At 35.1% G+C, this 27,820-nt stretch overlaps 1 protein-coding gene and 1 long non-coding RNA gene across 7 annotated transcripts in view; one reads left to right on the forward strand and one right to left on the reverse strand.

Moving 5' to 3' along the window:
• Positions 1-27,820, forward strand: part of LOC105837890 — a 150,480-nt gene that overhangs the window by 3,884 nt on the left and 118,776 nt on the right. For 3 of the 6 annotated variants that reach the window (XR_004963160.1, XM_036286555.1, XM_036286556.1), the window contains exons 2-3: positions 12,811-12,863; positions 13,257-13,353. Coding sequence is in view for 2 of the 6 variants with exons in the window: in XM_036286555.1 (XP_036142448.1) it covers positions 12,811-12,863; positions 13,257-13,353 (150 nt within the window). In the remaining 4 variants the exon portion in view is untranslated. The remainder of the gene's footprint in view (positions 1-12,810; positions 12,864-13,256; positions 13,354-27,820) is intronic. The other 3 variants (XR_004963161.1, XR_003626339.2, XR_004963162.1) reach the window with 1 other exon arrangement.
• On the reverse strand, positions 15,505-22,421 carry LOC118645476. Its single transcript, XR_004963163.1, has 2 exons — positions 16,483-22,421; positions 15,505-16,021 (listed from the first exon to the last, which is right to left on the reverse strand). It is a non-coding gene; the product is annotated as an uncharacterized LOC118645476 (long non-coding RNA).

Consider the following 27,820-nt stretch of genomic DNA (forward strand, 5'->3'; position numbering starts at 1 on the left):
CGTGGGAAGTCTACATGTGCGACATCACCATTTTATTAAAATTATGCTCATCGATTATGAACAGGCGCGTATCACCATTCTTGGCTGTGAAACAACGGATGTTCAACAGCAATCGGACAATCGCTGGTTAGATTGGTTAGTGGTTTACCCGCCATGTTTACCGGCACACTACGCGTGTTTTAGCTCACGCGTATCCCTGATTTCCGCTTATGAATTACTCCATATTAATCACGCTTTATCTATTCGTATTAAGATCTGTTTTAATTTAATTAATGCATAATAGATAGAGATGTAAATTGTCGACACTATCAGGTTTTATACTTTTATCGAGACTTTTATTATTTATTAAAATGCCTCGAATTACATAAATTAAAAATAAATTAGATTAGTCATAAAAAATTAATTAAATTGAGATAATAACTTGATAAATAAAACAGAATGAAATAGAATTAACAATTATAATATGTTTATATCATTATATTTTTTAAGCATGGTACATTTTTTACATTATTTTATACATTATTTCCGATTTTTAAATTTTGATTTTGTAATCGAAATGTATGTACACGAAGCAACGTGCCAAAATTTTATCCCAGTTGCAACGTGCTGCCATCTCATGTTTTCCACGTTTCCATCCCCGTATCGTGACCCCATCGAACGAGGTCACGCGCGTGTTTGAGCATCCTTATTGGAGGAACGTCTCGCAAACGAGCCTCTCTTTTACATTAGGCCATAAGAGATTTAATTTCGTTATTCTTCGAAAATATTCCTTTTGTCTATAGTCGCGAATATTTAAGAATCTAATTACGAAAGTAGAATTTGAGAATTTTATTCCTTTTTAAAGAGCAATCGTATTTTTCTGTGTAGTTCATTGGCCTACTTTCAAATAATTATACGGTTATAAATTGAAATTTATTTATGTAATTTGTTTGTAGACGGAATTAACGTTATTATGCAAATAACTCACAGTATTGAGAGAAATGAATTAAATTACGTTGCACGATAAAGTGCATTTTGGGATACCCGAAACCATTTTGAATTAATTTCTGCAAATTCGGCCTTAATAAAGAACTTATTACACAGATAATGTAATAATTGTTTCATATTAGACTTTTTTTTTGAAGAGATAAAAACTGAGCAGAGAGAGGTAATTAAAGTTTAGATTTTATTTACATCTAAAAAGACTTAAAGTGAAAATCTCGATTTAAAAACGAAACTTACATATAATTAAATCAACACTCTTAAAAATTTTACAATTTATATAAAACCTGCTACTTACTGAAATAACTCTCGTTCTCAGATTAATTTTTATACTGCGATAAATCGAGGCACGCAGGTTGCGTGCCTCCTTTTCACGACGCTGTATTTTTTTCCTCCTCGAAGAGGGCGATTCTCGCAAGAGGGAGGGGGGAGGGGGTTAAAGCTCGGACCCGTCCAAGTCCAAGGTGATCGGCGTTCTCCGGCTCGACGATTCCACCCTCTGGCTCGTGACGTAGGGAGAGAGTTAAGTTTTGCTCTCTCGCAACGCGACGCGAGAGGTAGGTGGTAGCGAAGGCGAGGCGTGGTGGCGAAGTATTGATCGCCACCACGAGCGTGGCGCGATTTCCCCCTGACCGCCCCCTGCAGCCCTCGACCGAACGACCGACCGACGTCATCCGCCGTTTAAACCCCTCGCCACCCCCGCAACTGCCCTATCTGTTCTCCCCTCAACGCCTCCAACCCCCCTACCAGTGCTTCTTTATCTCTGTCTTTTTCCCTCCTTTATATCTGCGTTCTCTTCATCTTCGCTGTAGTCGACGGCATTCGATGCCGGGACGACGAAACGAACGTTACCGTTTGGATGTTCGTGTGTCGGTACTTTAACCCCCTCGACAATCTTTATTTATTATATCAGAGATCTGGTTTTTTTTCCCAATGTTTACACTTGAATAGAGTTCAGAAATTTCACATGATTTTATAACAAAAGTAGTGTCGACCAAGAGTATCTCTCCGCAAAAGGTGAATTATTCATATACCTTTCTTCGCAGATTATTGTTTCTTACTGAAACACTTTTTAAATCGTTTTTGTATTTATTAGAATTTTGATTTTTTTATGACTTCATACTTTCGGATTGGACTAAATTTTAGGAAACTGTCGAAGTAATCTCGCGATTTATATTCTTTACTGTTTTGTTACTTAAACATTTTGAAGTAACATTGTGTTTATAAATATAATTAAATATTTAGTACATTTTTAACTGACGAAATAAAATTTATAAAAGGATTTTTATGAGGAAATTAGCTAAATAAAAACACCATATTTAATAATTTTATTAAAAGAGATTTGAATTAGAAAAGTACTATTTTTTAATAAATTTACAATAAGAATTACGAGAATTTCCAAGATAATTAGGGAACATTAAGAAACACTAACGATTTACAAATCCGTCAACTCACTTAAATATGGACTTGTCCGTGTGGTGTAATTATTTTCTTAATGACCGACAGAAAAAAAATTGGTTATGTCACAAAACTCTAGTTGCAATTTTTGTACATATAATCATAAACAACAATATTATTATACACGTGAGCATACGTGTAAGCAGCGAGGCGTGTAAACATTTGCCAAGGAGTTATCGTTAAATTAGTTATAAAGTCGGTAACTTGTAATGACATTATATCATGTGATCGGCCAATAATCAAAATCTCGTTACACTTGCGCAGGAAGTGCCGTCTAGAGATTAAGCCTAACCTGCTTGACACCGAAAGCTATATCTGTTCCGAAAGAATTCGTACTAAATTAGAACTATAACAGATCAATAGCCATGCAGGTACCCTTATTAAGTCTCGCTCTTATTACCTACATATTTCATTACATGTAAGCCTTATTTCTGAATGTATTGTATTCAGAATTATATAATTCATCTCGCGAGCATATTCTATGTCAACTAAAACATTTCTAATTTTTATCTTTATTCTTTTGAATGTATGACGTTTTTAACACTGTTTTTTTGTTATAGATTCTAGATTCTAGATTTTTTAACCAATAACTAGTAATTGTTTTAATCATTAATAAAAATTTATTATTGTTTCTAATTTATTTTAAAATATTCATTTATACATACACACTCAAGAAAAATTAGCTTCTAATATTTTTTAATATAATTATATTTATATATAATTCAGTTTTTATAATATAAAATTATTTATAATTTTTTATATTTACAGATCTATACTATGAATAGAATAAATTATTAAATTGAAAAATAATTACATGTTTCTATGTGTGTATCTGTACAATTTTTTTAGTTTCCTTAAAGAGAACAATTTGCAATTTTTTAATAATAATAACTGTCAGTTAGATTTTATTTTTATAAATTCTGTACATTGTTGAGAAATAAAAAATTGTTTAATTAGTTATCGCATGCCGCAATGAAATAGGCACTTGAATGAGAGTTGAAACTTTTCAAGATTCTCATTTGACATACAATTTTAGTAGTCTTCGCCTTGCCACGCTTGTAATCATTTTGAGATGGGAAGATCACGCGATGAAAGACCTTAGAGAAGCTATATACGCGACTCACGCGTCTCTCCGTGTCGCATAGGACAGAATTTTAATTCTCTGTGGGTATTTGATATAAAAGAGAAGGGGTCAAAGGATAAAGATGGAAAGCGAATAATGATAACAAGACTCTGAAATCACCGGTAGCGCTTGACTAATTGACACTCGACCACCTTGTTACGCACCATTGCCGTCTCACATTTACAGTAATAATTAAATTATGTTTCTACTGCGCGCAATTTTGCTCGCAAAAGCGAGAGAGAAAGAGAGGGGTGGGAGGGAGAGCGAAAGAAAAAGTTTTAGCTAGACTTTTATGCGCATGCATACTTATATAGAATCGTGTTAAGTAATTCGATGACGCTCTGTATCTCTGAGGAATCGCTAGATCGTCTTTTATGGGGTTTCGTTTTTTATGCGATTTTAAAAATCTTTTTCGGATTGCGTGTTAACTCCGTAGTCGAAGTTCTATCAATATATCACATATACATATATTACAAAATATAACATATGCATGCAAATTAAAAATGTACATTTTATGGAATTTTCAGAATACAATAATAAGAAAAAAATGTGATTATATTTTATTATATTTGCTTTTTATTTTTCACGAATGATATTGTGAAACATTAATAATTGACTATTTATTGAAAAATATTTGTTTTTGTGCTGAAAAATATAAAAGAATTAGTAGCAGCCAAAGAAAAAACATTTAAATAATAAATGATCTAAATATCTTGATAATTCAAAGATTTGTAATGCTTATATTTATTTAAGTATAAGCAAGAAATATGAGAAACATACGAGAAATTATATCTTTTTTATGTGTGAATATTTATTATATAATTTAATGTCTAACGTACATCAATATTCCATCAATAATTTAATGTATATTTTTTACGGGACTACGATTTAATGCATATTAATACCTAATGTTATTTATTATAATTGATTTTATTAAAAAGAGACAGAAAAGCAAGATTATTCAAATATTCTTTTGCTTTGTATTAAAAATATCAAACTTGATCCGTGTCACTTTGCATCGATATTACGTGCACTGCGGTTTTTCTCGTTTTTTTTTTTACTCATTCGATCCCGAAACTTTTTGAACGCGTACATCGCACGTCGAATAATCCGATGTGGTCGCGCGATTACCACCGGCGGAGAGAATCTATTTCTGTAAATTTCGCGGCGGATAACGAAGGGCACGAAAACGGAAGCGAAAAGAGCGGGAACGTGACACCGTCCCTTCCCTCGATCGTTTATGTGTCTTCTCAGCTTATAAATTCTTCCCAGGGACTTTTCCTCTCTTTTCCCCTCTACTTCGTTCTTCGCTTTCATCAGGTTTTATCCTCGCGGACCAGGGTGTCTTCTGTCAGGTTTCAACTATTAAATTTGCGCTCTGCGGACACCTTCGCACACCTTGCTACTTAGAAATTCCGTCCACGAACGAAACGGAAGTTCCCATAAGAATTTCACGCTCGCTGCATCCAAGAGATTTTCGCAGCTTTTTTTCCTCTCTTCCGCGGTGTCTTCTTCTTCATGCGTCTCCCTATTTTTGCTGTTTTCGACAGAAATCTTTGTTGTTTATACATCTCGTGACGAAATCGCGACATGTGGAATCTCTCTCTGATATTACGGCTCACTCGCAGAAACACTGATCCCGTGTATGAGATCAATGGCTATGCATTAGCAATTATCGAGGTCGAGTAATTGCTAATGTATTCGAGTGTATGTTTCCCGTGTTTAACATTGCGATCGATGCGGTTAATTATGTTAAAATCGACGGATTAGACGCACTGTATGTGCTTTCATCTCTCTGTACATGTATGCATTAGATGTATAAAATCGTCTATACTTTTTTTGAATACACTGAGAACACAGTATATAAAACAGCATGAATAAAAATTGTTGTCATGCATTTTTTATGCAAAATAAATGGGAAAATGTCTGGAAATTAATTATTGTACAAATTCACGCCAATAATTACACGAGAAATAACAAAGTTATATTTTTAACTTCAAAAGCTTGATATGTAATAATATTTCTTAAGATGCATTTTTCTTTGCTTCGCCTTCCATTTTTGCCGTATATTTTAATTATTTAATTAATCTCAACTTTATACTCATCCCAAGTGAGATATTTATGTTAACAGTAGAAGCATGCATTTTTAACGAGACTTTACAGATTCTTTCTAGATTCTTGGATTATTGAGAACAGAATGCTTTCAGCCCTTAGAATACCGATAAAGTTTTTAGAACGTTGTTTCTTGGAATCTCAGACGATACCTTTACAATGTTAGAAATAGCTTTTCTCATTCTCTTATTGAGAGAAATTTTTAGAACGGTAAGCAATTCTTAGAATATCAAATAATACATACACTCACAGCACTCATCGAGTCTTAGCTTAACCACATCGATTGAGTGGCTATTTGCCGGCATTCCGCGAGTAGGTCGCCCCACACATTGACCTACACTCCTGCCGCTTCGAGCCGTAGCTTTTATTGGTAGGTGAATTCACCTGAAGGGTACTTCTACAGTGTCAGGCCGAGACGACCACGGCCTGAAGCCCCGTAATTACGTTCCAAGAACGACCGGGAGCCAAAATCCTTTGCTTTATTGCCTCTTAGGCTCTTAGGTCCCCCACATAATGGATATTCATCATCTTACGTGTTCAATTTGTCGAAATTTTTTCTAATTTCGATCAGTTTTGAGGTCAACTGAGAATTGCCATACAAAACAGAAATTTTTATATTATTTTTGCAATATGAGCGACAATAATTTGCACTTTTGTTTGGAATAAAGATGGTATGTAACGGGTGTGTCGTTACGGAGACAAAGCAACGGGATATAAAGCAACGAATAGTCCGGACATTGTCGGTAGTTCCCGAGGGTGCAATGCATCAAAGATCGGATAAGCGGGAGAAGGCACGTGGTTGCAGATAAGTCGGCGAGCGTGGAAAAAAGCGGGAAGATTGTAGTGATACGCGCGTTGCATTACCGGTAGTTGGCAGTTCAATTTTAGATTCCCATAAACATTGCAGAGAAAGAGAGAGAGAGAGAGAGAGAGAGAGAGAGCAGAAGGGAAAAAAAATTTGTGACTGTTGCGGACCTGTCGGCGATAGCAGAGCGATTGTCACGGGTTCAAAACGGATTTGGAACAGGTTGCTAATTGTCGGTTTTGCGTTGACGACCTTTCAAGCTGGAAAAAAGTTTATTGGAATGGAAACTGATTCTTTGAAAACGGATGCACAAGGTTATTAGTAAATATTTTATATAGCATTAAAATATTGTTATTAATTGTGTGACAAGAATAAAGATTTATTCTTTCTCTCTTTTATATATAAAAATAACATGCAGTCTCAAAATCACCTTTCTTTTCATTGACAAATTCTGTGGAACATTCTAAGACGTCTTATGCAAAAATGTCAAGGCTAGGGAATTTTATATATTTATGTTAAAAAATGTTAATGGTTTAATCCTTAAATTCCAAAATATATTCGAATAAAGTAGAACTTGAATATTTTTCACATTTACTAATTTATCTTTTTTAACATAAATTCAAATGTAATTCAGTATCGTTAAACGCCTTCTCTAAAATGATAGACAAATGTTGTAGCATCTTATATTTTGCTTCGAGAATTATTTAAGTGTTAAGAGCTATTCAAAATAATGAAATCCTCTAACTTGTTAACTTTTCTGTTAGCGAATATTAGCTGGCAAATTCGTTTTCTAGGCGAGCTCGCGAAGGTTTGAACTATGCAAAAGCTACGAGGCTACCGTTACACCGTGCCGAACTTTAACGCGTGGTTTTGAATTTCGTGGCAAAGTGGCTCGACGGAAGTTCTGTCGTCTTCTCAGAATCTTCTACGCCATTTCGTTGAAACGTTCTTTGGCTATTTTCACGAGACGAGTTTTGCACGTAGCGTTATTCAACCAGTCTGGTGTTGCCTTAATATCTTATGCATGAATTGCCCATTGAAAAGTATGAAATATATATATACACATGATACGTTTAGAGAATCTTCTAACTACGACGAAATCATATAAAATATTATGTGTAGATTTTTTTTATATCTTAATAATATTTGAAGTAAGAAGAGAAAATGTTGTATTCTCTCTAATTGTTTTTAGAGATATTATCTGGGATGGAAACAAATTTCTTTCATTCTCGCTGTCTCTGCTATTATTTGTTGCATTTTTATTCGACGCATCCTTTTTTAGGAAGTGGATTAAGAATAATGGCGACTCGACAGTTCCATCTAGCTGTGCGAACAAGGGTGCCGAGATTCTCGCGTGCCATTTTATTAAAATCCCGGTGCGCCGCCCGGTAGTAAGTAAATCATCTTCTCAAAGTCGAAACAGTCGTAAAACAAGTCGAGAACGAACGAGTCGCATCGCTCCGCGCATTTAATCAGTAGATGTGGAAAAATTGAAAAATCTTGGACTAGTATCTTCCAACTTTCATATTTCTTTATATATTAAACGTATATGTTGTGTGATAGTATATTAAACCTTATTTATCTAGTATTTATTGCTGTTTTTAATTACTTAAAAAGATTTTTTGTTCAATAAAGGATAAAAATTTGGTGGACAACTTAGAAATGATTTAATCTTTTATTCAGCGTATAATATTTTTATCTGGATTTTTTACAAGATAAGAGGAACACTGCGTTATAGAATAAACTAATGATAAGATAGTCTGTGTGCCGCGGCATGAGAACTTATGTTCGTAGAAATAAATGCATGCCTTCCATAAAAAAATATTTTATTCTACCTCACAAATATTCGACGCAATTGTATTCGAATATTACTCCGCGGGATATTTTGAATTTATCATCTCATTCCTTTCCCAGAACAGATTTTGCGAACATGTCATTTTTTCCTTTGAAAAAAAATTTGACAATGCGTGGCATTTTTTAATTAATAATCTTTTAATTTTCAACATACTAAGATACATACTAAGACGTTTTTGAGACAGAATGAAATTGCGTCACATTTCACGTCACATTTTTGAAAAAATTAAACTTAAAAGTTCTAAAAATGATACTTTCGAGCTAATATAGCTTTAGCATTACATTATATTTAGTTCTGTAACTCGTAAGCAGTCCGATCGGGTGGTTTCTGTTTCTCGCGTTTTTCTTAATCCGGAGTCCGTTTTCTAAGCATGTCGGATGCTGTTCGTGTTTCACGGGTCCACAGTCTATTTACGGATACGTCTCCCTCGGTTACGAAGGGGTTGAGCCCGCAGGCTTGGTTATCCATATTTAAATACCTTTCGCTCCCTCGTTCGTATCACTCCGCTGAGCTTTCCCAGTGGGTAATCGCGCTTCTGGGATTTTATAGGATTTCTGTCGCGTACGCTGCGTCCCGTTTTATTTCTGTCCCGTTTTACATGTCGCGGTTATTGTACCTGGATACGACACGCTATTGATCCGAAATTTCGCGCGAGCATAAACGCGTGGTGGTTAAATGCGAGAAATAACCGAGAAAATTGTGATGATGGCTATGACATTTATTTTGTGTTCTTAATATTAAGAAAATATACATGCAGTAATTAAAATTTTATTAATAATTGTTATTGTATTGATTGGAAATATATGCATGGTATAATACACTGTGTATTGTTATCTTTACAATAGTTTTTATAAAATTTTTTTTGATGTTTTAAATTTTTCAAACATTTATCTTAATATGCAGTTTTATTATAATATAATAAAACTGCATATTAAGATAAATGTTTGATGAATTTTATTATAATATAATATTTGTTAATTATAAGTTAAAAGATTATGAAATTATTTAGTATCGTAATCTAGGAATATTTACATGAAATACATATGTATTATTTTTTTAGAATTTTTTTATTTACACTTTTTATTTACATTTGATCTATTTGATGAAACAGCAAATGAATCTTTTATTAAAGTTTGGTCGAGGTTATCGAAATCGGGTTTCCACTTTTTCGCGCATTTGCAATAGCATCCGATTGAACGCCCACGATTCTGTCAACATCGTCTTTCGCACATGATTGCACTTAATATCTTTGCCTAGAAACGATTCGGTTTCTCCGTTTCTCTCTTTTCCTTCCTCTTCTCTTCTCACTTTTTATCTGTATGTATCCCTCTCGTTTCACTTTTTTTTTTACTTGTCTGTCATATACTACAGGTGTTATTATCTGATCTTTGGCGTTTTATTTGTTTCAGCAGATGTTTATTTATTTTTTATTTTTTGCCGCGAATCAGCAACTTGATTACTTTTGCTTTTTATCTTTTATTTGCGACTTTGAAATTGGAACGTTTGCAATATTTTAATTAAGGAAGATGCGTACATTAGATTTCATAATCCCTTTCTAAGGAATTATTAATTTGTCCGAATGGAATCGATTTGTCCTAATTACCGACGCAGACTTTTACGACGGATTAGCATTATCATTGCATCGCGGCTACCGCGGATATTAACCAAAGTTTGCGTCGTTTATCATTACAGGCGTATGCACGGCGAGGAGTAAGAGCGAAAAACTAGCAGCAAGCAATAAGCTAGCGACAGGGAATTAAATTAGAAACGACTGTTTTAAATTGCAATTAAATATTTTGCCGGCCAAGCTTTATATTGAAGTATAAAGTTTCAAACCAAACTTCATCCATCAAGACTTTGCTATCTATTTCCATGTTTAAAACTTACTTGTTGCGCAAATGAGTTTTTTTATGTCTTATAACATTTATCTAGAAAAATTAATTATTTTTAATCAAGGCTTTGACAGTTCTCCCAAGGGAAGATTTATTATTATTTGGATCGAAATTGTTAAATAGAATCTCGCGTCCTATTTATAAAGCGCTTATATTTCTTATTGTATATAAATATCGTTATTTTGTATATCATATACTTTTCGTAATAGCGTCTGTCAAGAGAGAGCACTTAGCGCACAGCAATCCAAATAATTGCCGCGACGTTACGTATCCGACCCTTGCGAAAGGGTAGATGTCTGATTCTCCCGCAACCCCTTCGCACTAGCTTTCGGTTAAATTGGACAATGGCTCTCGCGTCGATGTTTTGTTGTGGCGGTAGATTGCACGATTCGACACGCATTGCCAACAATCGTCGACGAGATACGAACACATGTAATTACGCGAGTTTTAGAATTACTATAATATACAGTCTTGAATATAAAGTTTAAACTCTCAAATAACGTTACATATGTGTTTGCGGGTATTATAAATTTTATATATGAGTTTGTGACGAAATTATTTAATTAAAAATATGCAAATTATTTTTGTGGGTAAATATACGAATATATTGGAAGTATCTACGTTGAAAGCAGATGTTAAAATTTTTCATTTGTCACTTTTACGATTGGAAGGCCGAGCATATTCTCACTGTGATTATATTCGATATGTAATCGAAATTAGTTGAAAAAAATTGCAATTCAAGAAACCATCGGCATTTGTTATTTCTATCAGCCGTAAAGATCCTAATAGTAATTAGCAAGGGTGTGAATCACGTCCTCACCGCAGCCGGCCATTAATTACCGCTGCGCCATCTTATCTAAACGTCGTTATCGTCTGCGTGGCTAATTTACGTTAAACTCGCTACGAACCGTAACCACTGATAACTGAACGAATTTAAGTTTTATATTACGGAATTTCACGGAAAAATGTGACTTTTAAATATTAACACATTAAAATAATGGAAATACTACGTGTGTAAAATGAAATTAATACTTATGTTATACTGGGTATTTTATAAATATAATTATATGTATCCATGTAATAATACACATTTATAAAAATAGGAAAAAAATAGAATATAAGAAAATAATATGCTTGCATGAGAAATTGAAACGTAATCCTACTTTCCAATCTTTTAAAGTTATAACGAGAAAAGAATTATCTTTTATATCATTTTTTAATAGGATCTCTCCGCACAGAAATCTGCTTGAAAATGAACGAGAACGTCGCTATCGATAACTACTTTCGTTAATCGGGGTTCGTGAAAAAAATCCGCCTCTCTCTCTTATTACGTTAACGTATAACGAAAGTATCTTTCCCCCGATCGTTGAAAACATTCGACAGAGTTGTGTACATTTAATTTTCATAATTGATCAAATATCAAACACGAGGAAGCGGCGATACGAGGGGGAAAAAAAAAGGGAATGAGTAGCGCCATATCAAACTCAATTTGCTCGATATGCCATTTCACTGAAAGATACGCCCTTTTTATTCGAAGTTTCCATGTCCTTTCAGCGAGGATCTCGACATTCCTCGCGCGTTCGCGCTTTCACCCTCGTTCCTACGCATCTCGGGATGTCGTTTTCAATTAGACGATGCATCGTGACATCGACGTCGTTTGGGGACCACGAACGACTATAGGGCGAAGAAGGGCTCTTCGGGACCACTCCGCTTCTCCCGATGGAGTCGTTCGTTCATTCGTGGAATCGGAAACGCGGGGAGGAAACCGCGCCCATGAAAACAACCGCGTCCCCGCAGATTTGCGAAAGTCAGCTACAGAATGGAAACGGGACAGGGTCGGATTCTGTCACGATTCGGATCCGTATATATACATATATCTTATTTTTAATATATAGTCTGATGTTCCGATTTTTAATTTAAGGTTAAATTAAGAATTAGGCTGCTTTTATTAGATAAAGATTAAACGCAAAATCGATTGCATTAAGAATTGAATGAAATTATGTTTATGTTAAAATGTTTAGTCTTTAAGCGTTTTCAAGAAAAAATGCCTCAGCAAATAATTATCAGTTTGTGTAACAGCTTTTATATTACGTTACACGTAATAAGGAGAAATGCTGAGTTTATCTGACGAATGTAAATAATAAATGAAAAAATAGAGTACTCAATTTTCCATTCACTTTATTTAATTCGCGTCATCTTGACTTATAAAATTCTTAAACTTAAATTTTTTAATTGTTAACATAAGTTTTTTAAGTTAAAGATTAATGAATATCAATATTAGAAAATATTTATAATAATTTAAAAATATGCGCACTCTCTTTGAGGTTTTAACTTTTTTGTTTCATACTTGTAAAGTATAACACAGGTTCGGCTTTGCGAAAGGATTTACATTGTTCTCAAATAATTCTCATTAGAGCTTTTCCTTGTTCATCCTCTCGTTTGATCACGATCCTCTCACCAGAGAACAAAGGAGCGGATTCTCTTGTCTTTCCCCTCAGACTTGTTGTAATTATTCGATTTTGGCATTTGTTCGCCTCGAGTGTCTTGTTAATTTCAATGACTGATGTCCGAATATCTGTTGCAGGGATCAGCGGCAAGAAACATGGAATCCTTTGTGGCGTTCTGAAAGTGAGATCGGTGAGTGTTCATTGTTATTCTTGCTTGAAAACTTGTTACCAGCAATTGTATCAGAAAGCAATCATGCAATTATATCGTATTGGGAATATAATCATATTCAAGATTAAATAGAGAGTAAATAAGGAATTTGTGATAATAAAATTTTTATATATGTATGTCTAGATACACACATATATATATATATATATATATATATATATATATATATAAATATGGTATGCAATCCTAGTTCTAAAAAATTCAAGGAATATTTGCAAATTTGCTTGATGTTATAATGATATAAACTATAAATGTATGACTCGATGTACGACACGCTGGATAGACAAAGAGGATGGATAGACAAGGAGGATGATTAAAACTTTGTAAGCTCGAAAATCACTATCTTTGTTAAAGGGCTGTCGATCAATGTAAAGACTGATCTCGAATACGTCAGCGAATACATTATTATCGATGCTGTGGACAATGCTCGGAGGTACAATGTTATCATTTTGTAAGTAATTAATTGCCGACTGACAGGGATTATTAGAAGTGAAAGATTCCGCGATGACACTTTGGACGTGCTCGTCGAGCTTGTAATTAAATGGGTTTGCAACCCCCACTAATGAACAACGGTACATGCATCTTGATCGTTATCGCGCGAGCGCAAACTTCTCACGGAGAGAGAGAACCCTGAAGAAGTAAAAATCAATTGTTTCAAATTGACATTTCGTCGTATTTTGTTCTAAATTCTTTTCTGATTGTAACTTGCACTTATTTCTGACTTGTCAATTTTATTATGAATATTTTTCAAATACTTACATATACACACGAGGATATATTGAACGTCAGTTATATATAGTACATTAATATAGTTAAAAACTAATTTATCTTTTATTCTTGGTTATAACTCCGCGTGATTTTCAAATGTCTTTCAATGTTTAATAGTTACGATTGCAAAACTTACAATGGATTGATTTTATACGTTAGATTAATTAATTAGACTAATTACTTAATGAATAAAACCGTGTTCCGTAAGAAATTGAAGTATCTCACTTTGTTCCTTAATTAATAGAACTAATCAAGGGTGCTCGCGGGTAAAAGCAAAAGACAGCTCAGAGTTAAACAACGTGTTCCTCTATCTTTTAATTGGATTACCTATTTCTCTTTATATCCCACTTTTCGCCTTTCTTTTTTTGTAGAGTGTGTCGAGTGGAGTTTGGCCTTTGTCACACACGCGTTCCTAATTAGGTAATACAATAGCGTTGATCCAATCGGTGACATGACGTTTATTTTTTTTATATCGATATTGATATCACTTTCTATATCGAAAAGAAATTCTATTACAAGTTTTTCGAAAACTTTTTACCAATTAATTTTTGATAGGTCCGTAAAGTGTCGGAAGTTTGTTAGAAATTGAATTATAATAATTATAATATTAGAACACTCTCCAATAATTACATAGAAACTTGCTGATGATAATCATTAATTTGTAGGTCATATCACTATTAAAAAATAACTTTTAGAAAACTTGATTATATGACACAATTATTTTTACATAAATTTTATATTTCGCAAAAAAATCTTGTATTTGAAAATTACTGAACACACATATTAGATTATTTTTTTTTTTATTATTAAATATTGAAAATGTTTTAGATAAATAACGTTTTTACAATAGAGATTATAAAATATGATCCCTAAAAAAATTGCAGAGACTTTACAATTAATTCTCAAAGTTCATTACATTTCTGCAAGTCGTATACATACGCTTTCAAATCGGTGTGGCGCGATACGAACGCGGTGCTATTAGCCTGCGCTTCTTCAGGACCGAGAAGAGCAATTCTCGCGCAAGCGCAGCCCTGTAATGGGAATGGTTATGGATTTTCGGGCATCTCTCTTTCTCTCTCTCTCTCTCTCTCTCCCCCCTCTCTCTCTCTCTCTCTCTCTCACTCTCTCTCTCTCTCTCTCTCTCTCGCGACCTTCGCGTGTCGACCCACGCTCTTCCGTATGCTCTGCATATTGTCAACTGACGTTGCTCGTATCGCCGGGACCACCACCTCACGAAGAACCCGGCGCGCGCTTCTGCTCGGATGAACGGTCTCTCTTGCCGTAGTACGACCAGCCACCCGCGTGGGCCGCTCTCATATTTCGCCATTGATCGGACATTTCAATTTTATCCATTCAAACCATCTTTACTGTACACATCTCGTATGCCGAATACGTCATCACGACTTATGACGAGGTTAAATCACATTTTCTCTGACGTGAATGTTAAATCTGGAGGAAGTTACAAACGGTTTTGCATATTATAAACTGTGCATATTATAAAGTGGCTGCAATATAATTTGCATATTATAAACTGAGGAGAAAGAATTTTACAATTAAGTTTTACAGGTATCAAGTAAATAATAAAATTATGTATACTTTAGACAGTTTTAAACGGATTTGGTGGAATTTTAAATTAAAATGTAAAATTCCATTATTCCTATATTTAAATAATGGACATTTACAAGAATTAACTTTGATATTTTTGTAAAGCAAATATTTCTTTTTAATTTTTATACAAAAATTATCATCGAAATTTTATTATATTTTATATTATTTTACAAAAAAATACATATATATTTTTAGTTTTTTTTAATTGCACATTTATTCTTTTTTATTTATATAATATTAAAACGGCCAGAGTGTTAAAAAATCTAGTTTGATATAAAATTTAAAAATAATTGTAAAAAAAGGTCGTTTATCCTTTATTTATCCCTTATTAATTTAAATAACCACAGTGAGTCTGTTAATTTCACGAACGTCAAAAAAAGCGATGATGAATAAGCTCGGTGGAGGCAAAAGTGCAAAGTATGAAAGGAGGTGTTCATATTAAGGGTAGTACTTCATAGAAATGACTCTCCTCGCGCGCGCGTGAGCTATTGAAATCGAGTCGTCTCTCGTCATACAGCCACGTGCTCTGCTTACTTTATGCATGTGTCCATTTCGAAGAGCTCGAACAGCACGAGCTATGTCAGGAAACGATGCTTACTCGCGGTTTACATCATCATTCCTACTCAACTCTCTCGCTCAATCGCTCTTTGTCCTGCTCTGCGATCTAATGTTTTCCTCAACATGTCATTCCCCTTTATATCGAATGTTTCATACTATCGTGTCATTGATACTCGTTGAAATCACTGAAAGATAGTGAATAGTCACTGACGATCACAGTTATAAGTATAGCATTGCAAATCAGTAAGATTTTATTGATTTAGTCTTAAAGAGTGGCGTAATAAAATATGGATAAATGGCAAAATCGCAGTTGGGAAATCAAATTGAAAAGTATTAATTAACTAATAAGAATACGGGACAATATGTACCGGCACTGTCGGTTGTTTCAGAGAGTTTCATGTACGGTGAACTTATATTTGCTTATTATCCTTTTAGTGACTTTGTAACTTTGTGACTATCTTGTTCTATTTGTTAAATAAGAAGATAAGTGAGAAAAGATAGTCTACTTTTTGAGCTCATTATCGTTTTTATTAAACTATGCTGAAATTTTATGACGTGACGCATAAATATTCAAACACCTTTAATGAGGACGCTGTAAATTGTAGGAATATAAATTAAAGGACTGTTTTTTATTATCTTACTTTACCTTCATACGTTTGGTGCATTAAGTTCACGTGTTACTTGGCTCTTCTTTTTTCACGAGTGGAGGCAAAGCTCGGAAGTCGACAGCTTCCCCTTGCAAATAACCGCAGACTCGCATGTCGTGGGTATAGTTAGTCACGCGACACAAGGTGGGTGTTAAAGCTGAACGTTCTTTCTCATTCAGGACGAGCTTTTTCGGCGAGCTGTAATCGGAAAAAGATAATAGAGATTTGCAAAATAGTGATCTCTAAATTATTTCTATCTACATGCAGTCTTATTAACTATCGGTATCTATAATTTACGAAATCTATTTATATAAATAGAATATATTTATTTGATAGTATAATCGGTAAAATATTTAACATTATAAAAATTTGAAATATTACACAGATTCTTTTTTTAAAGCTTTGTCGGAAAAATAATGAATTCTAATTTTTTTAAGAAAGGCACGACTGAGGGAACGGAATAAATGGATCTTAATGTCTAATAATATTTTCGAATTAACTTTATATACATTTTTCAATTTTGTGTTTAATTAACTTATCAATTGAAAGTTATAGGTTGTGTTTTTTTTTAAATATGTAATTATAAAAAACTTGATATATATTACGACAGAAGCTTACGCTTATAATTGAATTTCCGCCGAGGAAAAATTGACACCTGAATTTCCCAAGAAAATCTAGGGAGACGTTACGTATTGAGTACATTTCTCCCAGAGACTGCTCACCCCTTATCTTACCACGGAAGTTGCGCGGACACGTGCCATGGTGGGTCCGTTCTTACAGCTCGGCGACTATGATTGACACCGTGGTCGGGCCGTTTCCTCCGGAGGGTTTGATGGGACTTTATAAATGCCTCGGGCACTCTCGAACAGCTATCGCCCGTAAATACCCTCCGGGGCCGTATCTCTCAGAGCCTTACGCTCGTAACGATTCCGTTTGCGCGCGACGATGACGACAAATCAGCTCCTCCTCTCTCGGGAGTTCCCGAGAGGAGAGTCTCGCTTGGTTTTGGGGGCGAGCTGGGCTGGGCGAGATCGAACACGATACGAATCAATAGCGAAATAAACGATCTTCGTCGTCGTCGTTATCGTTGCCATCACTACTTTCGAGATTACGGGAGCTCCTCGGTGATGCGCGACGCAGAGAGGGTGAATATGGATGAACGCAAAAGTGAAGGTAGCGAAATACTCGGTAAGGGAATTCGCGAGAGGGGATGCGAGAGGATAGGATACAAGCCTGGTGAGAAAAATCCGCCCGTTGCGGATGGCACTTGCCCATTGAAGATTCTGTTGCAGCCGTCCGCGTCCGTTTTCATTCATGATATTCTGTACAGTCGTTCTAAAATTAAAGGGCTTTGAATTTGCCGTCCTTCCTGCAAATAGAGAAATAGAATTGCACTCACAAAACGCACGATGATTAAAAGACTTCGACCGATGAATTCCTCTAATTACAGAACGGTTTTTGTAATTGAAAGTACACGGTATCAGTGTTTCCGCGATGCAATCGCGAAGAAGGCATTAAACTCCGCGCTTTATTCCTCTATCTACTATCCCCTTTCTCGTGCTGGAACATAGAGTCGCGTCGTGGCGAAATGCTAGATACGACGGGTTATCTCGTCGGGAATTTTTCTCAGGAACGCGGAAGAGCAGTCGAGCGTGCTGTTGGATCGAAGATGTCTGCAGGTATTCATGGAGTGCATTCGCGTTCGAGTGGCGGACGCGCGACGCGGAGTACCGAGTGAAATAATCTCATGCGCGCTCTCCTCGCATCAGCGTTTCAATTTTCCGCGAGTGCAATGCACATCCGACGTGCCTGTGGCGAATCGAGGCCCGTCTCGATCGCACACAATCGCGATTTTCATCGGGCTTAGCGTGAGGAAAACTGTAATACGAATGCGTGTTGCCGATTGTTGCAATCATTCCTTACCATTTGTCAGCAAATAAGAAACGTGTAAGTTCGTATTTTCTTTTATTGATTTGTTAAAATATAAATTATTAAATTTAAAACATGCAAATGTATGTAATTTATTAAAATTGAAATAAATGAAAATTGAAACATATCTATAATACGTATCAATAATACACGATGTAATTTATAATTAATACGTAATATGTAATATGAAGATTATTAAAATATTTGTTGTTTGTTATATTTAAATATTAATACCTAGCTTTTATGATTGTTTTGAACGTTAATTTATAAAAATTATAATTTTATTAAAATATATTATACAATAGTTATTTATTAACATTACAATTTTCATAATTTCAAAAATTTAATACTTTTTAATAAATATTTTTACACACACATATACAATATTAATATGTACACTTTGCAGTAACAATTTGCACGGAAATTATTTTTTTTTTTAATTTTGGTGAAACTTCTACTAAATAAGCAAAATGAAAACAAGATAGAATAATTTAAAATTAAAATAAGTTAAAAATAAGGAACAATAGTTGCATATTTTCCAAAGAAAATGAAATTTTAATATTTTTAGAAGTTTTTTGAAAAAAGAAAACATTGTGGAAAGTAATGCGTGGTTATAATAGAACAGATATGTCTACGGAATCGAGTAGAACCGAAATGCGAGGACTGTCTGACCATGAATATATCTTGATCACTGGCGCATTCAGTTTGCGTGATTGTTTCCCTTCGCTCGCTCGAAAACGAGTTTTAAGATTTAGGAGCAAGGAACGTAAACATCCGACGGTGATGTAAGTATGATCGAACGAACTTGAGGCACAATGGACTCGGTCTAAGTGCCAAAGTGGGCTTCGCAGGAGGACCGCCCCCGTCACTACTATTATTATTAAGTATGATCGAATCGGATATTCGAACACAACGCGTATTTCATGCGTTATTTACGGGAAGTATACCGTGGGAGGAAGCGCTCTGTTGCGATTACGACGACGACGACGACGACGACGCTACATCCGACGTGTGTGTCCCGTTAATGGACGCTTGTGTGTGCGTGCGTTTAAAAGCTACACACGCCGTGGATGATCCGAGGACGGTCGAGAGCCGGGCTGCGGTACTCTGCGGCAATGCGCGTCGCCATCTTGGTTTATCGATCTTGTTGCCTACCCTTCGCCCTCGTCCTCTTCAGCCGCCCTCGAGCCTCCATCGTTGTTCGTTCACCCTCTCTGCCTCCCGTGTAATCCTCTTTCTTTTCTGCTCTCTTCCTTCTCTCCGTGTCCGCTCGACCCCGTGCGCGCGGGCGCTTCCTCTTCCGTTTTTGTTCCGTCCGGCTTTTTATCCTTGTGTAAGTCGCGTGCGCGGATGTGTTAACGTCTTCTGCCATATTCGTCAAATTCTTGTCCTTGAATTGATAACCCCATGTACATTCGATATCCAACAATGGAATACTTATTCGAGAGGGAAAGAAGGAGAGAAACGGAAAGAAATGCTATTTTTTATATTAAAAATGTATGAGATTACGTCGAGAGTTTGTTTAAAGAAATTGCGCGTGTGTGGTCTTTTAATTTTTGATCCATTTCTCGAGTATCTTGTAAACGATAAAAATGTAAAAAGTGTTGAAGTCATAAGAATTCCATTACTTACATTTTTAAACAATAAAAATGTAAGAAGTGTCGAAGTTATAGAAATTACATTACTCACATTCTTAAACTCAATTCGCTAAAACCTTTATAATTTTCACTTGTTTACTACTTAAAAACCATTTGCGTCTCTACTTCAAAACAAATGATTCTTCTTATTTTAGATCCAAAGTTAGGAAGAAATGTACTTTCGAGTTATACTATATGAAGACTGCATCGACTTTGAGGTGTATTATTTTCCCGAAATATCAATACGTAGCTATTAAAAAGTCTTAACGAGAGAATAAAAGTAAAATGAGAAAAAACAAAAAAACTTATGCTTCATTATATTTTGTAATTCTATATAATTTTAATTTGCGAATTAATTATGAAGAAATTTAATATTAAAAAATTTAATATTTTTAAGTACTAATAAAATTTTTATAAGTATAATGAAATTCTTGATGTTGCGTTTTCTGATTCTGAACTCAAAATGTTCTAAATACACAAGTTCCAGTAATTTTCCTCTTTTTTTTTCAATAATAATTGTATCCAGCTTTAGACTGCTATCTTGCTTATTTCTTTCTCTATCAATATTCCATATTATCAGTTTTCATAAAGTGAGGACAACAGTTCTGGTCCCTTCGCGCAAAGGCTCGTCTTCCCAACGTTGTTTGTGATTCAAGTCATGCACATCGCGCGCGCTTCATTAATTAATAAACACCCCCTCGTCGGCGCAGAGCGCACCCCGGAAAAGCCGCTCGGCCGACAACACCCTCTCGCGTGCACTCGTTTGCAGTTAATTGTCGCGGTGGTGCACCGCAAGGTAAACGCGAAACTTAATAATAAAGTCTCGCTGGTCCTCCGGTTCACGATCCTCGTCGAGAAAACGCGGCTAGAACAAGCGACCAATCAGGCAAATTCGTGGTTTTCGTCATGGTGCAAAAACAAATATATCCGAGACCGGTCTCAAAGAGTACGGCCTTTTGCGATTAAGAAGCTTAAAAAGAAAAATATACCGTGCGAAGAATTGTAATTTAATTTTAGTAATTTAATTTTAGTAATTTTATCGCGTGATATACAAAGTCTGAAATAAAAGTGAAAAATTTTATTATCTTCTTTAACTTTGTATTTCGTACAACATGTTAGGACAGATATTCTTAACAAAGTTAAGAAGCTTTACCACTGTACAGACAATATTTCACGATTTACTCGTAACACGATTATCGCGGCGATGAAAATTACGAGGTAAACTCTTTCTGTCACGGACGGGTTTTTCTCAGAAGTGGAATGAATGAGGATTCCTTGACGGACAGCGCCAGGATCCTTTCTCGAGGAGAACGTCGCCGTTTGCGCGACTGCGGGGAACTATAATAACGATGACGAGTGACCGTTATCTATAACATGATAACCGTACGTTTCGAAGTGTCCACGCAATTACGTAGCGAACACCTATGAGCGCGGAGCTCGATGCAAATTGTCTAGGACGAAACACACCTGCACGTAGTTTCCGTAATCGTGAGCGATGGGTATATCTAATTACACTGATATACAGGGAACGTCAAGTGCGTTACGTCTTACGAGCTGTTATTCAACACATGTCAACTCAAAGGCAAATGATGCACTTGATTGGAAACATAACTGCATATTTCTCAGATTCTTATGTTATAATATTTTTTTATAGATAATTATATCTAGTGAATCTAAATAAGTACATCTATATAATTATTTGATATTAAATTTGATTTAATTATATATTATTTTTATTATATTTTAATATACGTTATATTATTTATTAATAATGCTATATATCGCATGAAAAATCGATCACTTTCGATTTTTTCGCGCTTTTATGAGTCCACGTTTCTCTGTTCGTGAGAATATGGCCCAGACGTACCAGCTTAGCGGGTCGCTGATTTAAACGCTGATTTAGATTCCCGGGAAAATCGGAAGAGGACACATGTCTGAAGAGAGTGTTTCACGCTCGGTAAACGTGGCATAAAACGAGAGCTCGACCGAGAGGCCCGGGCTTCGCCCAGGCTCCGTGTAACTCGGTAAGCTTCTTATTGTCGACATCCGACGATTCGATGCGACGCTTGGGTCTGATGTTGGTCTGGTCTGGGTGGGCTCTAAATCAACTAAAGATTTTTACGATACTTCCATATCCCGTATTCGTATTTTCGATTTAGTAATAGTTTCCAGGTACTGTTGTGCATCATTAAGAGTCAAATATGATATATACGTACGAAGACGAGAAATATTTTATTTTATAAAAACACTTTAGAAAATTGTGTTAAGAGAAACAATTTTTATGTGAGAGAATGATAGAGATTAAGATACTTAATTTTCTACATTATCTTGTTGAAAACTGCGTTTTTCATGAAGTTTCTTCGTCATTTCCTGGATAGGTATGGTCGTACCTGAAGAGTTTCATGCCAAGTATTATTCATAATCGCGGTATACAATTCTGTCGTTTTTGCCGGGTATATCTGCCGGTTATCGTTCAGTTTGCGGGAGTGCGCGTCTCTGCTGGGCGAGAAACTTGCTTACCGTCTAGGCTAGACTGGTCAAATTGGTAGGCCCCTGAGGACCAAAGGGGAGAATACCAAGACCTAGTCGTCCGACAGAGGGACAGAGAGAGAGAGAGAGAGAGAGAGAGAGATGACTCTGTGTGAGGAATTCGCCGTGGGATTCACCACATCTCACGGTTAACGCGTGTCGACGCGACAGGGGATCGTTAGCCATGGTACGAGTAAGTGTGCCAGACAATAATAAACAGTAGCTTGCCACCGCCGTCGTCATGGCTGAATGTTAGTATCACCGTAATAACTGGCAGGTGGCCCGTGTAATCGCGACTTTCGCTCTTCGCGCCGAAAAACGAGCGAGGATTGCAGTTAACCGACGAGCATAATAACAAAATCCTGCTCTCGTATTCGGGACAGTTGGAGAGATTGGGATAACGGCGGGGACGTGTGTATGCATGTCGACTGACTTTTGCAGTTTGAGACTTTCTGAGAATTTTCATAAATGAGAGAGTCGAGCTGTCTTCTATTTTTATTTTAATTTCCCGTGAACACTGTTTTTAGCGAAATAACCGAATTATTTTATGTTGAACAATAAAAATGGATAATTAGAACGAATAATACACAGAGAAAAAAGTAACATAGTCAATAACATATGTAATTGCGGGCTGCCAATTACATAAAATACTCAATACATTAATATTTACTGTTAATGCAAGTACATTGTTGATACTGCAATTAGCATATATTATTCTATTGAGTATATCTGTAGTTGGCAGCCCGCAACTACATATCTTATTGGATATATTGCATTTTTTTCAGTGTAGAAATCAAATTTAATTGAATTATAGGATTATAAAAACTGAAAATTTTGTTTGAAGATTTAGGAACAAATGCAAATCGTAGATTACAATTTAATTTTCTTTTAACAAACAATTTAATTTTTTTTTAATGACGAAATATTATGTATTTTTTATTCTCTCTTCCTATTCGCGATTTTGCAATACTTTGAAGGAAGGTATACAAGTCACGCGTATATAGTAATTTAGGATGGCCTAATTTCCAGCGTTTCCCAATGTTTCCCTGGTGTTTCCCGTAATAAGTAATTTAATTGGGAAACGGATAGCCGATCAACCATAATCGCTTTTCGTATAATCGAGATTGTACTAATTTGGGACACGTACCTCGCGTCTGTTTTCGGTCGCACCTTGTCGGTTCACCGCTGATCGGATTATCTGCGAGACTACCTGTCGGTCGTAACAAATGTATAGAATGTCTCTCTGAACAAATAGTTTCCTTTTAGTGATACGTGCGATTTCTAAGAAATGCTAGCGCGTAAAAACTCGTTTAATAATTTATTTAAAACTGGTGTAAATAAATTAAACGGAGGGTTATATATATATAAATAAATAAGTAAAAATTAAATCCATCACGTGCTGCTATTTCGATAATTGCGTAACGACAATAATCCATAAAATGAATTTTTTAACAATTAACTTTTTTTTTTAACAATTAACTTTTATTTGTTCTATTTAAAGTATCTTGCAGTTAGATTTATTTAAAATGTTTTATCAGTGTAATTTTTTTTGTATGCTACAACTCTGATTGTCGCTATATTTCCGATTGTTAAAGAATATCGATGATTGTAATATAAAGGATTGCCGTGAAACGTGTATTTTGATTTTTAGTATTGTGGCACAGATTGCTATAGCGAATCGTAAATGTTTCATTTGCGCCAACCGCAGGATCAAGATGGTAACATAAACGTCATAACTGTCAAGTGTAATTTGCATCTTGATGAGCGTTTAATCTGCTAATTTGACACATGAGAGACAATTTGCTAAAGACACGAGGTCCAGAAGGGTTTCGATATACTTACATTAAATATCAAAGTTGAAATCCTTACATAAATCCTATTCTTAGCACAAAATATAATCGATCATGTCTGTTACATTATTGAGTAACGACGTAATCCAATCTTGCTGGAAAATTTCTCTAAAAGAATGAGTTCATTATGAAGGAAGAACACTTATTTTTTATATCATGTAAAGCCAGCATTTACAATCTTTTTTTTTACTAAACTTAAAAAAGAGATAAATCCTTGCGAGAGATGCGATTTAATAAAATTTGGGATTTAATTTAATATTTGTTATATTTATATTTATTCTTATAATAACCGAACTGATTTTCTATCTTTTATATCTATTTATTCTTATTTATTGGTAGTTTGAGATTCAATAAATATCTTATTACAGATGTAATATTGTAAAATGCTCTACAACATCGTATAAAGTTTAATGATGGCAGATTTTATAAGAATTTTTTCGCTGTTCATAAACAGCTGTAAATATTTTTAGTTTATCTCTAATTGAAATATAGCTATTAAATCTGTATTTCAAGATATAAAACTATATTATTCTATATATTTCAATCAATGTCTCAACTAATATTTTTGAGATTTATGTTTGCATTTGATGAAAAGTGACTAATTGTAAGATGAATGTTTTCCATAAACATGATCTTCCGTGGTATAGAAATCAATTTTATGTAAAAAATTTTATATTATGGAAAATTTTATGTCTAAAGTTAGCAAATACTAACGATACTCCGAAACGGTTGGTTATTCCGCACAGGAACTTCCATAAAGACAACGATGCATTTAGAAAGGACATTTCTAGCAATTCTGTTAGTTGAACTAGTCACTCAAAGTCTATTGTCCTCGTAATCTCGTTCGTATGCTCACGTTCGTCACTTGCGAGCCGTGTCATCGTTCTCGTCCACGGTATTTCTCGCTGCTCAGATTCTCTCTCTTTCTCTCTCCAGATTCACTTTGTGTTAAACATATATTTGTGTAGAAAGAGAGAAAGAGAGTACATATATTCTGTTTATATTATGTATATATTTTATATATATACATATATACACACACACACACATACATATATATATGTATATATATATACGCGACTTGACGTCATATATTCCTGACGCACGCTCAGCGAAGCGCAAAGTGTCACCGGCGCTACGTTTGAAGAATTAAAGTGGATATCACACGGGCTAAGCAATCGATGAAGATATTCCTGGTCCTCGTGACTTTATAATTTGACATTCAGATATGTAAAGAAAAATAAGAGGAAAAAAAGAAGAGATTATTGTCTACGCAATTTTATCAAATAAAACTTAAAATTGATATTAAATAATGATGACAATTAGATCGGAAATACAAATTCTTTTATCAAAGATATATAATAAAATTCTCACTTTATTTTATATCTTTTCTTTCGGTAATTGGTAAAAAGTATTAATAATTAATATTCTTGTTATTTGTTATCATTAGTGAGAATAGTGAGTCTTGTCTTCGTAGAAAAAATTCATTTCAAAAAGATTCATATTCCATGTATTAATTGAAGAAGTGTCGCGAAATTTTTGGAGTATTCTCGGATAAGAGTAAATATTACCTATTTTTCGCGGCATATTGATTTTATGAAATCATATCATGGATTCTCGCCGTATTTCCGTTCGTCCTGTATTTACCCATAGTATCGTGGGATACACGAACGAACACGAAATAACGAGGTGGGTGGAGCAGAGAAGCGTTTCCTTTCGTTAAAGTAGGAAATCTCGTGTGGTCCAGCGTGAATCGTGAGAACGACCCGTGGGCGTTCCTTGTGGGCCTACCCGTGTACGCGTGTCTCGTTAATTCACCCGTCTAATGACACGGAACCTCCGTGCCATTATTAGACGTAATCCGTTAATAGCGCGGAACGCCGGTAGTGATCGCTAAACTCTTTCAAAAAGTCTCTTTACGGCGCGAATAAGGATGGGGTGGGGGCGAAGGAGATAAATATAATTTGTGCAATAAATAAATATTAGGAAATTGTGCATTTTATATTACACCATGAATTCTTACATTTTTTTAAACATCTTATTAACAATTTTATGAATTATATTTGAACAATTTTTAATTAAATAAATATTATATAATTTTTAGAAGTAACTTTTTATAGAGATAAAAATTATAATACAAGTTTATTCATCAAATAAAAACCATTTTAAATAAATTAAGGGCGAGTAATTTTAAAACTAGTTAATTAACTAATGAATTAAGATAAAAACTAATATACATTTTTGCGAGAATACGAATGCAAATGTAAAGCAATTGAAATTTATTTATATGGCACTAGTATCGCTTTTAAATCGAGGGTATTAAAAATTTGCGAAGCATTTATTGGCGAAGCTAGTGCGTGGCGAATAATATATCGAATGGCGGGGTTTCCAATCGGTATTAATCCCGTAAATTCTACGGCACTACAAGTCCCGGCCATACGCGTAATTGGTTCCTCCGCGCAGCTGGGATTCTCAGCGAGCGAGTGACCTGTTTCATGGTTAGGTACGGACGATGACCGCGGATACGCGAGGAAACATACCGCGGGAACATCTCGATGCGAGCGTGGGATGATTACAGATATTTGACATGTCAGCTGTATCTTACGCTGCAGTTCTACAGAAATGTCTGGAGGCTCGATATAAAGAAAGAAGGCCAAATTGAAAAAAGAAACTTGAGAGATAAGCTTGCCTAAATTTACTTTGCGAAGTAACACGGAACGAAGATAATGCTTACTGTTATTTATGTAAAAAATTATATTTTATAAATTGCAATTACAGATTATTACAGATTTGTTAACTTTAAATAATTAGAATATTTATGACGGAAGAAATGTTCAATTTGAGATCTTTTCTTCGTCCACAAGGGATTTCTTATATTCGAGAAATGTTCAAAGTAGCCAGAGGTGGCAACTTTTCGGAAGTTTATCCGGCGATTGTTCTGTTCTGCTGATACGATCTCGTTTGAGGGCATTCCATAATGCCTAACTCAATTACGTATAATTGTGCACGAGGTCACCCCACCACTGCTATCACCATTACTGTTCCCGGCAACGCAGTATAGCCACTTCGGCTGGCTGTTCGAAAGGGTGGAAGCGCGGCTCAAAGGGGTTATTTTAGGAGCTGGAAGGTGGTCGTCCGATGGGATGTCCCGCGTTTCTCTCTCTCTCTCTCTCTCTCTCTCTCTCTCTCTCTCTTTTTGTCTCTTTTCGACGACCCTCTTTCATTCTTCGCGCAGAAACTCCCGCCACTCTGTGTCGCGGTTGTCATCAGGTTGACATACATGAAATTCTGAAGTAACGTATATTCATCGAATAAATAGATCGAATATTTTTCGGCCAGCGATGTATCGAACTACGCAAAATATTTATTGAATCATATTTTAACGTTGTGAT

The sequence above is a fragment of the Monomorium pharaonis genome, chromosome 5 (genome assembly GCF_013373865.1).
Source record: "Monomorium pharaonis isolate MP-MQ-018 chromosome 5, ASM1337386v2, whole genome shotgun sequence".
NCBI lineage: Eukaryota > Metazoa > Arthropoda > Insecta > Hymenoptera > Formicidae > Monomorium > Monomorium pharaonis.